General features: G+C 41.0%; 1 protein-coding gene across 1 annotated transcript in view; it reads right to left on the bottom strand.

Annotated features, from left to right (window-relative positions):
• PRIM2 (DNA primase subunit 2) overlaps positions 1–12,769 on the bottom strand; it is a 102,721-nt gene that overhangs the window by 27,260 nt on the left and 62,692 nt on the right. The window contains exons 9-10 of the mRNA XM_054985219.1: positions 9,440–9,512; positions 6,548–6,733 (exon numbers count right to left, since the gene is read on the bottom strand). Of these exons, the coding sequence (XP_054841194.1) occupies positions 6,548–6,733; positions 9,440–9,512 (259 nt within the window). The remainder of the gene's footprint in view (positions 1–6,547; positions 6,734–9,439; positions 9,513–12,769) is intronic.

The raw sequence follows: 12,769 nt of genomic DNA, 5'->3' as shown, positions 1-12,769 counted from the left end.
GTGTAAGTTCAGTTGTCCCCTTCCTGCTACAAAATAGAACAAAAAAGATGGTGAAAACTTTCTTCTTGAGACAAATCAACCCTTTGAATTTCAGCTCATATATTTACGTGTCCAGTTTTGGCATTCACATTGAATTTATTTGGAGGTTATTTCACAAAAAGATCCATACAATGTAGTCTGTCACTTCAAAAGGAAACATAAGAACCTAAAAAAGCGTAATATAAGCCAAATAAAATACACACAATAATTAGTCCTACTTAAACTAATTTATGCAATCATTGGTGCAATCAGTGGTGCCCATTTAATTTTAATAATTTCCTAACTAAAATGTAATTTAATCAAAAATATAATTTAATCAAAATGGTGACTAGCTAGCCTTCTGATGATTCATGCAAGCAGGAGCAATCCATTCTAACAATGTGTTTAAATATTAATTTTCATACCATGGTACTGTGAATTATTCTTCCTGTTTCCACAAGTTTCACAGTAATAAAAATTAGCATTCTATACATGCATTACTATATGTGTAAAAAATTGTAAGAGAAAACAACTGTTTGCAGTACTATTATCTTTCCATTTTAATATTGCATTCTAATGTTCTAGAATGTCTTTGCTTGGATGCTTCTTTAAGAACTACAGAGAAGCCCAGATTCCGTCTAAGGCCTCAGAAATGCATCCAACACCTTTAATACATCTAACGCCTTTAAAGCTGGATGACCAACTACCATAAAACAACTGCTAATACACTGCACTTGTCTCTCTCCCTCTTCATTTTCTGACCTAAGTACAAATAACACTAAAGGGCTGTAGAGATTACAGAAAATAAGCATTAAGGAACACTAACCAAAATAACAGGGTTGCACTTACCTGTAACTATTCTTCACTTAAGTCTTCTGTGCAGGTGCTCATGGGCCTTGCACATGGGCAGGCCTACCAATCAATAGGTTCTGTAGCTAAAGTTCCTCTATGGGGCATCTGCCCCAACCCAGAGCACAAATGCAGCTTCTTTCCCGCTGAAAATGCCCGCTCTCTGGGAGGAGCGACGTCCCCAACTCTCAGTTTCTCCTTAGCCGCCGGACTCTCCAGGTTAGTAGTGAAGAGCACACAAGCCATCAAACAGGCTTTCTTGTGATGAAAGACTATCTCTACCTTTGAGCCCCTTTAGTCATAGGGTATCAGATGATATAGCTGAGAATCTAGCCTTTAAGGAAAAAAGTGATTGACTCAGAATACTATCTTGGAACATGACTGGGTGGGCTGCTAGGATGAGATCAAATGATGTAAAAGAATTTCTGAGCAGATTTGACCTAGTGTTACTCCAGGAAACACGGGAAATCTCTCTGGATTTATCTCATATTCATTGTCTGCAACTGATACCAGGAAAAATGGAAGGTGTTCCGGAGGGTTGACTTGTTTGATCTCAGTAAACTCCAAGTAAAGACTACTCAACGGCCTAACAGTTTTCCATATGCAATGGCACTACTTTTGGAGTTCAAGGAATTTTCTATAGTTCTGGTAAATCTCTCTCTCCCACATGTTCATAAGATCTTCCAGTGCTGGAACCAGTTAGATGTCAACTTGGAGAGTTTGGCTAGGCTTCAACCTGCAACCTGCAACAACAGTACTTTTGGCTGGGGATTTCAATGCTAGGGCTGCAGAGACAAATGAGGATCTTTTCCTGAAATGTTTTAAAACCCAGATAAAAGAAGACTGAATGATGCATTATAGAAGATCCAAAGATAGGAAGATTAATGGTGTTGGCAGACATTTTGCATCCTTATTATCAAAGAACTAGCCACCAAGCCTGTTGTGTGAACAGCAGGCTTGGCTGCCTTTAATATAGCCTGGAAGTAATTGATTATTTGGGAGGTGATCAGTGTCCAGTGCAATTATTATTATGCCTAGAATATCAGTTGCCTCTCCCTTCATGTAATGAACTTAGCTTTAACCCAGACACATAACACCTTAAGACCATGGAAGAGAACGTTAAAGCACAAATGGATTTGATAAAAACTAGATATATAGGTTCCCCAAAAAGCAAGACTATGGGAAATATAGAATTCCTTACTGAACTAATTGACCTTTTTAAGCCTAGGGGGCAGGGCATGCCCAACAGAAACAACTGGTATGAATCTGATTGTAAGACACTAAAAAGATCAATTAGGAACCTTTATAGACAGTTTAAAGTATTTTGAAGTTGATTGCTTCTTGGCCCGCTTCGAGATGCTTCAAAAAGATTCGGAGCACATCGAAGCTTCCCCGTCCCCACTGCTTCCTCTTAACCCGATGGGGGGGAGGGGGAATCCCTGTCTCCCCTGCATCAGGTCAGTGAGTGGAGGCGGCCAGTTTAAACTAGCACCCCCTGCTGCTGCCTCCTCTTCACCGATGCCAGGGAGATGGGGGAGTCTCTCCATCTCCCTGGCATTGTATCAGAAGTGCAGCATTCCTTGGCTGCTGACCGGGCAGGGAACTCTATGGCCCTGTCAGCAGTGGGCAAAAGGAGTGCCCGGCAGCAGGGTGCAAGCTGAAGTCCACCTCCCCGCTGCCGCCTTCACCCACTGCTGACAGGGCCAGGGAACTCCGGCCAGGGAACTCCCTGGCCCCAACAGCACCGGGTGAATGGGGTGCCCGGCGGCGAGGTGCAGGCTGAAGCCCACCTCCCCGCCGACGCCTTCACCCATTGCTGACAGGACCAGGGAACTCCCTGGCCCTGACAGCACCAGGTGAATGGGGTGCCTGACGGCGAGGTGGAGGTTGAAGCCCAACTCCCCGCCGACGCCTTCACCCATTGCTGACAGGACCAGGAAATTCCCTAGACCTGTCAGCACCAGGTAAACAGGGTGCCCGCCACCGCCTTCACCCACTGCTGACGGGGCCAGGGAACTCCCTGGCCCCCACAGCACTGGCGGCAAAGTGGAGGCTGAAGTCCACCTCCCCGCTGCCGCCTTCACCCATTGCTGACGGAGCCAGGGAACTCCCTGGACGCATCAGCACTGAGTGAATTTAGCACCAGGTGGCAGGGTGCAAGCTTAAGCCTACAACCCGCCACTCTCTTCACCCAGTGCAAAAGGGACAGGAAGATTCTCCCATCCCTCTTGTCTTGGGAGAGCGTGCGAAGCGGCACAGAAAGGGGCATTTTAAGCCCCAAAGCCTCCACTCAGCCGCTCATCTGGGAAACCTACGATGAGCAGCCGAGTGGGGGTTTAAATGCCCTTTTATGTACCGCTGCGCAGCTGCACGGAAAGGAGCATTTAAACTCCTTGACCCGAAAGCTTCCCAAAGTTATACAAATAGCTTCGTGAATCTTTGATTCAGGGTTTCCGAAACAGACCCGGCATGCTGGGGCCGTTTCGGAAATCCCAAATCTTTACGAATCAAGTCCGATTCGGGTATTTTTCCCTAATCGGAAATCCAAATTGCACATCCCTAGATTAAACACAAGGTTCCCAGCACTTTGCCATATTTCTGAAGCGGTTTGGGAAGCTTTTTTTACTTGTACTGAGTGTATTTTTAAAATAAAGCTCCCTCCTGACTTCTCCTTTTGACTAGGTGAAGAATGAATCGACAGAAGAAGAACCTCTCCGACTGGAAACAAAAGAGGAACTGAGGGTCGAGGGCGTTGCTCTCCCAGACAGCGGGCTGTTTCAGTGGGAAACTAGCTGTGCCTGCACTCTGGGAAGGGGCAGACATCCCCAAGAGGAATTTTAGCTATAGAACCTAATGATCGGCAGGCCTGTGCATGCACAGTTCCATGTGGGAGTGCACAGAAGACTGAAAATGAATCTCAGATTTACAGTAAGACAAGATGCACCTCAATTGACTACTGTCGATTCTATGTTTAATCCCATCCTCTGCTTCCTATTCTGCTGACATTTTTACATGAAAACCATTACTAACGATCCTGTAATATCCTTACTCATACCTTAAGTAATTCTAAACTTGTTCTTCATGCCAACCCCTATCTTGCATTTCCTTATTATCAGAATCACTTTCCTTTCCATTTCTTTTGATAATGCCATTGGAAAGGAAAAGGCATTACTACCTTTGCACAGCCTTGGTTATTTTATAGTTCCACTAATAAGTCTCTCCTACATGCATTTTTGCATACCATATAAACATCTTTGGGATGTATACATATCTTTACTATTTTTAATCCAAACTGTAAGCCCATCAGAGACTTGCTGCATTTTTCAACAGTAAGTGTAATGTGTATAGCTCACAATGGCAAGGCAAGAGTATAACTGTTGTATTATAAGCTCAGTAGGTGGCCTTCAGCAAACCACTCAGCCCCACTTTTCCAGCTGTATTGTGGGGATAATAATAACACTGATTTTGTTCACTGCTCTGAATGGAGTATTAATCTGTCTAGAAGAGTAGTATGTAATCATCATCATCATCATCATCCTCATTGGAGCCACAGCACACAAAGCCAGGCAACCATCTGTGGAAAAACCTGCACAAGCCCCACCTTCCCCAAGAGCTTGCCTTGTCTTGCTAAGGTTGCCAGCCTCCCCCATCCCTGCTGGGAGTGGGGGACTCCTGCCCCTAGCCAGCATTTCTCACCATCACTCAGCTGGTAGTGGAGGAAAAAATGGAGTGAAGCTGGGGAGGAGGGGATGACTTACTAGCAGTGCAGGCCCTTCCTGTTGATATCATCATGTTACCAGCAACGTGCTGATGTCACTTCTCATATGCCCAGAAGTGATACCATCATGTCAGCATGTGAAATCTTGGTATTTGGGCAAAAACCATAGAGTTTTGCCCATATCCCAGAGCAGTTCTAGCAGCGACAGCACTGTGGTGCATCTCAGGCAATGTTACAACATTGCCAGCAAGGGCCCCCATGATCCGGCAAGTCCCCCCACTATCCCTCCCCCAATTTCCAAGGGGAATCTGGCAACCCTTAAGCTGATTACTTAATAAAAGTATAGATTAAGATGGGTGGCTATGTTAAACTGTCTGTAGCAGTAGAAAAGAGCAAGAGTCCAGTAGCACCTATAAGACTAACAATTTATGTTGGGGTACGAGCTATCTGAAGAAGTGAGCTGTGGCTCACAAAAGCTCATACCCTACCTACTACAAATTTTGTTAGTCTTATAGGTACTACCGGACTCTTGCTCTTTTCAACAAAAGTATGTGCCACTTGGCCACTAGGTGGCAACTAACAGAAACATACACTACAATACGATTTATGACAACTGACAGCAGTGTTGTACTGCTGTGACTCAACGAGAAACACTATTTTACACTGAAGCTAGTTTTTAGTTTTTATGTAAAAGACACAGGAAGAGTTAGGCTCAAGATAAACAATGGAATCAGTAAGAGTTTTGTCATTTCTTTAGATAGTCTAAATTTTCTCTTGCGAGATCCAGATAGTTTAAACTAACAGTAATTGTGTTGTGCCTTTGCTGTGCTCTTCTCAATCTACATACTATCATTTCAAGGAAGGAAAGCATACTATATAGCACAAATAACCGTGCAAATTTATTTAATTTATAGTGTATGGTTTAGTTTCTTGAACCTGAGATACCTCATGTAATCAAGGCTCAATAAAGTACAATGGGTGGTCTAAATAATTAGGAGGGAAATTCAACTATTACATAAGAATAATTACCAAAAAGATGACTGATCTTGAGTTGAGCATTTCTTTCATCTTGTCATCTTGCTCTCTGGCAAGATGAAAGAAATGCTCAACCCAAAGCCAGTCATCTTTTTGGTAATTATGTAGTAGTTGAATTTCCCCCCAAGTTTTTTACAACAGTCATTACTACAGCTCTAGAAAAGGGTTATTTCATGCTACTGCAAAAATCTGAGTTTATCACCTATTTTGACATTTTTCATTTCTTCCTTACCACTATTTCACGAGTGCCCTTTAAATATATCATTCAGTCCTGGTATTAGAAAAATGTGTAATTAAAATTATCAGTTTAAAGAATTCTGATAGGCTTTTTTTGCTTGGTATGATTATCACTTTCTTTAACAGATTTCAGTGATGACATGGGTTGTTACATAACATTAACTGCAGGATTAATAGGCTATGGAAAAATCTTATGCATGTTATTTGTGTCTATCTTTTTAAAAGATACCTGATTGAAAATACATTGAGCTAAAATCCCTGTTAGTAAATTACAGCAAGGTAAGACAAGGCTTAGAACCACAACCCACATTCCAGATAGTTTGGAAGCATAAAATACTACATTACGCTACAAAACATGGATTTCGTGGATGAGCTTCTAATGTAAAGGACAAGGGAGGTGTGATCTGATTCAGAGAAACATTACAGAACCAGAATTTCCAGAATGATTCTTTTTGCAACATACATGACTCATACTCAGGCTCCCAGATATGATTCGAATAAAATTACCAATAAAACTGGCAATGAAAGAGGATAATCATGAGACTGTACTGCAAGAAGGGGAAAGTGGCTGCTTTAGCTTTTATTTCAGCTTTTAATCAACAGTAGGTACCCATACTATGCATGGATAAGATAAATAAGTTTCCCAAACAGAATACTGTGCTGTGTTCCTATTTAAATTGTCTAACTTACCTTGTCTGCATCTATTTTTCCTTTGATGAACTCAGACTTCCAAAACTGCAGAGCTTGTTCTAGTGTCAAACCAATACCCTTTAGAAACAAACCATATTGCATACGGCCTCCATGACGTAGATGATGGTTATCACGCAAACTTTTGTGCAGCTGACGCATGCAGAGGGGAAATGATTTAACCGAAAGCTGTAACAAGAAAACTTGCATTATAGATGTTTTGATTGCCATAATTTACAGGCCAATTGCAATCACTAATTAAAACTATTAAGGTGAACAGCTCATGGAGATTAAAAAGTGTATGCAAAGCCTATAGGATCTGCAGATTAAATTTAGTTAAAAACTTAGTGTGCCTCTTAGCATTTAGGTCTAATTACTCAATCATATACATTTATTCTTGTAACACAGAAGTACTATTTAATACTTGAGAAATTATCTTTATTAATCCTAGCCAAAAACATGCATCAGTAGGGTTAGTAGTTTAAAGTATCGATTTTAACTGGGAAAAGCTACTTTAAAAAAACAAACTGTATTCTCTACTCTGGGCGCTAATGTTAATTATTTACGATCTCTTAAATCTGGCAATATATTTAAGTTTGTTCTCCAATTAATTATTTGCTTGCACTTCTTAGGTATAAACTGCCAGCTTTAATAAATAGTGTTCAAACTATCACCTATGTTAAAATAATAAGATAATAAATAATGATCTAATAATAATTACATATAGGTGCTTGCACAGGGAACTCTCTTTACCTTTACCTTATGTTATAACACAGGCCAACATTGTTATCCACAGTTTTAGTTATAAAATTTACAGCAATAAAGTTTGTGAAGTACTTGGAAAAATGCTCTTAAAAGCATCTGTCATTCAGTATACATCACATCAGCACATCTATGCCTAAATCATTTCATGAATATAGCTAGAAATATAGGGGAACTGTTCCTGGATTTGACCAAGAAGATTATAGAGGATGTCTTTACACACAAAAACAAGGCTAGCCTAGCCCCACAACTAGACATGCCACAAAGAGTATCTTTGAATACCCTCAGAATAAAACTATCTTAGATAGGGGACATGAAACAAAGGAGTAACACAGTTGTATGGCCTTATATAGATTAGAAGAGCTGGCTAAACCGTATCTGTAGATACTGTGTTGAAGCCCAGGTGCAGAGATCATCTGAGAATGGAAAGAATGTCTAACTTCACAGAAGTAAAGATATGAATTAAGGATGGGTGTACTGCCCAAAAGATATTCATATGTATGAGAAATTTGTAATCACTAATTTTACATAGACTTTGATAAAAGGTAGCAAGCATGACCTAACAATTTTTATATACTTTAAGAAGACGTTTCAAATATAGATAACCTTATTTGAAGTTATAAGATCATTACTTAGCCAAGAATGCGAGCCCTTCTCAAGCAGGATAGGTAGTTATTGTTAGGAGATGATTCTGAAACCCTATAAATATGAGAAGTTGAATTGATGGAGAGCTCCTTCTTAGAAGGGGATCCTTTCCTGGGACGTGCTCATCTTTGGGTATGATACTTTCTTGTACTCATGTAATTCTTCTCCTTTAATGATCTATATAGTTATAATGGATGGTGTGATTTTCTGTTGATTTAGCTAATACTAAGAATGCTGAATAATTATGTTTTAAATAAAGGCTTTGAATGGAAGCAGAGATTCTATAATTGTATTTGCTTCTGTACAGTACCCAATAACGAATCTAAAACATTATTTGAGGTGTCCCTCTTGACAGGAGTAAAATGATTTGATATAGGAAATTAACTACATGCTTAGGGCTTCTTAAGTGAACACCTATATTTGAATCAGGCCTGACCAGAGTCATCCAGAACAGTCAACACATCTCAGTGGGTGATTTGAATGAATATCTATTCCAGGGATTCCCCGACCTTTTTGACCTTGCAGGCACCTTTGGACACAGGTGTTGGGCACAGCCACAAACTGGCTTCCACAGGAGGCAGAGCCAACCAAAAATGGCTGCCACAAGAGGCAGAGCCAACCACAGATGTCAGGGAATAAAGATGTGCATAAGTGCAATAGTAACTTTTCAACATTTCAGACAGAAGCTCTGTTTAACAGGACACCTTTTAAAATAAACATAATATTTAAAAAGATTTTCTTGCACATACACAGCTTCCCATCAATCACAGTGAAAATCACTGTACTGTACTGTAGTGGCAGCTGTTGCTAAAGCCACTTTTTAAAAATCTGCATAGCCAGTCAGATCTCCAACAGCTAATCAGAAGCCATGCTGGGCAAAAGCCCCTGCTGGGCCCCACTCGCTTTCCAAAAACATCTGATGAGTGCCAGGAAAAGTGTTGGTGGGTGCCATGATACTCACAGACATCACATTGGGGAGACTCCTGATCTATTAATTAAACCCTTTCCTCAAATGTATACCCCCTTTATTAAAAAGTTTCATTATGCAATTTGAATGTTACAGCTTTGATAGTGCTGATTTGGATGTTCAAGGTAGCCTGATCTTGTCAGATCTTCTAAGCTAAACAGGGTCAGCCCTGGTCAGTATTTGGATGGGAGACCACCAAGGAAGGCCAGGGTTGCTACACAGAGGCAGGCAATGGCAAGCCACAGCTGAATTTCTCTTGCCTTGAAAACCCTACAGGATTGCCATGTCAGCCTCAACTTGAAGACGTGTGTACCTGCACTCACACGCACACACACAATATAACAATAACGTATTTGCTGCTGCTATATGGAACACTGTTTCATTGCACACCCAGAAAATTTGAGTAGTGTGTGTCATGTACTGTCAAGTCATTTCAAATTTATGGCGACCTTATAAACTAATGACCTCCAAAACGTCCTATCATTAACAGCCTTGCTCATTAGAGAAGTATAAATACTTACAGCATCAATTTGTTCCAATGAAATTTTTCCAGTATTTTTTTGAACGTTGTAATCTGGACCAACATATGCATGGCTGCAGAGTGACCAAAGAAGAATGGAAGTCATTTATAGTATATGGAGTTTTCAAAGATTCAGAAAGCTAATCTTGCTGTTAACCATGGAAAACTAAAATATTAGAAATGAAGATAGTCCATAGAAATAACATTCAACATGACAACTCAGCAAATGTAAATGTGCAAGCTGAAACCAGAACAAATTCTTCAACACACACTTTTAAAAATAAACCACAATGATACCTTGATACACCCAAGTAAAAATAAACCAGTGATGCCTTGATACATCCAAGCAAGTATACTTCTTTCTGCTAAGAGTACTCAGAATTAAACACTAAGATCTCAATGTTAATTTTCAAAGCAGGAGCAAAATGTTTGAAATCTAATTAGACATATCAAATATTTAACTTGTAGTTACTTAAAGGAAGCATTGCTAAACATTGTACACAAACTTTCAAGGGTTTGGTGGAAGGGGAATTATAAGGGTTACCACCACAAAAAAAGGTCTTCTTTTGAAATTATTTACACAATGATGAAATTCACACCAAAATATTACAGAGCACTCTGAGAAGACAACCCAAGGGAATATGCAGTAAACTCAAAGCAATAAATTCACATCTGTGGCTTTAAATAGATGCTGAACAAAGGAAAATACTGTATATGATTTTAAAAAACAATATCTTGTTTGTCCCACTAGGGACAAAACATAATTTTCTAAATATGAGCAGAAAGTCGAACATATTGATAGATGTTGCTAGTATTGCTAATGACTTATCATGGTGAGCTCATTTTACAAAAATATTCCCACTATTCCCATATATTCAGGATGACACACAAATATTGCAGTAACTTTAATAAACTTCTTTAAATTGTCCATGAATACAAAAGATAAATTATTATATTGTATTGACTGAAAGAACAGAGAAAACAAGCATTTAGGACAACAAACATTAACATTAAAGCATTAACTTTAGGCATGTACAAGGACCTGGGCATACCCTGTGAAATTTATTGTATTTTTGTTTGAAAAAATGAGTGGAATCCCATGCCATAATATTAGGTTGCATAGCCATGAATCACTAGAAGATCCTTTTGTGGTTGTTATTAAACCAGTGGTTCATAAACTGTGGGTCAGGACACAGAGGCCAGGAAAGTGGAGGAAAAGAGGAGGTGGAGGAGGTGTTGTATGTGAGGAGAGGGCTTGATTGTCAAGAAGTTATGGAGAATGGGGCGGACAGCCCAGTGGAAAGCATATGGGTAGAAATAAGGGGAGGAAGGACAAAGGGTATTATTGTTGGAGTCTGCTACAGACCACCTGACCAGCGAGAAGAAACGGATGCTGCCCTCTTTGAACAGATTGGTAGAGTATCCAGACATCAGAACCTTGTAATTATGGGTGACTTCAACTTCCCCGATGTGTGCTGGGAGACAGACTCAGCAAAGCGTCATGAATCACGCAATTTCCTGACCTGCCTGGCTGATAACTTCCTTTTTCAAAAGGTGGAGGAAGCTACAAGGGGTTCAGTCATACTAGACTTGTTATTAACCAACAGGGAAGAATTGGTAGATGAGGTGAAGGTGGTGGGGATCTTAGGGGGAAGTGACTATGTCCTCCTTGAATTCCAGTTCCTGTGGGGGCCAAGGAATTTCGTAGCCAGACTCGTAGGTTAGATTTTCGTAGGGCCAACTTTGATGAATTCAGAGGCTTGATGAGAGTCATTCCGTGGGGGAGTGTGCTGGAAGGGAAAGGAGCGAGTGAAGGGTGGGCTCTTCTCAAACATGAGCTTTTGCAAGCTCAAGCCCTCACTATCCCAGCAAGACGGAAACATGGTAAGGGCTCCAAGAAACCGATGTGGATGTACAGAGAGCTCCAGAATAAGCTAAGGGAGAAAAAGGAAATGTTCAGGAAATGGAGAGAAGGACAGACCTCTAAAGGGGAGTATATGAGGGTTACTAGGTACTGCAGATCAGCCATCAGAGAGGCCAAAGCTCAGTACGAGCTGGGTCTGGCCAGGAGGGCTCGCTACAATAAGAAAAACTTTTACAGATATGTGAGAAGCAAACGCAAGGTAAATGAGGCAATCGGACCACTGTTGGGAGTAGGTGGAGAAACTCTGATGCAGGACAGAGAAAAAGCAGACAGGCTTAATGACTTTTTTGCCTCTGTTTTCTCCCTGAAGAACTCAGGCACATCTAGAGATAGTAGAAAATGTGGCAGGACACCTGAGAGACTAGTTGACATTGACAGAGAGGTTATGGAGAGGCATCTGGCTGCACTGGATGAATACAAATCCCCTGGGCCGGATGGGGTGCACCCAAGAGTGCTGAAAGAACTTTCTTGGGGACTTACAGAACCCCTGTCCATCATCTTCAAGGCCTCCTGGAGGACTGGGGATGTGCCACAAGATTGGAGAAGAGCAAATGTTATCTCAATCTTTAAGAAAGGGAAGAAGGATGACCTGGGAAACTACAGGCCGGTCAGTCTGACTTCTGTGGCTGGGAAGATATTAGAACAGATTTTAAAGGGATCAATCTGTAAGCATCTGAAGGACCGCTCAGTGATCCGGGGAAGTCAGCATGGTTTTGTCCCTAACAGATCTTGCCAGACCAACCTGGTTTCCTTCTTTGATCGAGTGACCAGCTTACTGGATCGGGGGAACTCTGTTGACGTGATTTATCTGGATTTCAGTAAAGCTTTTGATAAGGTCCCCCATGACATTCTGATGGGCAAACTGGAAGACTGTGGACTGGACTATAGGACAGTTTGGTGGATAGGGAACTGGTTAGAGGACCACACCCAAAGAGTGGTGGTCAATGGTGATTATCTGGATTTCAGTAAAGCTTTTGATAAGGTCCCCCATGACATTCTGATGGGCAAACTGGAAGACTGTGGAGTGGACTATAGGACAGTTCGGTGGATAGGGAACTGGTTAGAGGACTGCACCCAGAGTGGTGGTCAACAGTGTTTCATCAGATTGGAGGGAGGTGTCCAGTGGGGTGTCGCAGGGCTCGGTTTTGGGCCCTGTACTTTTCAATATTTTTATCAATGATCTGGATGAAGGGGTGGAAGGGCCGCTCATTAAATTTGCTGATGATACCAAATTGGGAGGAGTAGCAAACACCCAAGAAGAAAAAAATTAAAATTCAACAAGACCTGAATACTCTGGAGAAGTGGTATCAAAAAGAACGTGACCAACTAACTAAGAAGGTTTAATAAATAATGCAGTCAATATAAATCTACAAACAGTGAATTTATAGAATTAACACGAAAAGCAAT

Source organism: Eublepharis macularius, chromosome 1 (assembly GCF_028583425.1).
Source record: "Eublepharis macularius isolate TG4126 chromosome 1, MPM_Emac_v1.0, whole genome shotgun sequence".
NCBI classification, from domain to species: domain Eukaryota; kingdom Metazoa; phylum Chordata; class Lepidosauria; order Squamata; family Eublepharidae; genus Eublepharis; species Eublepharis macularius.
Note: the sequence above shows the minus strand (reverse complement) of the source record. Positions and strands in the feature narration are given on the sequence as shown.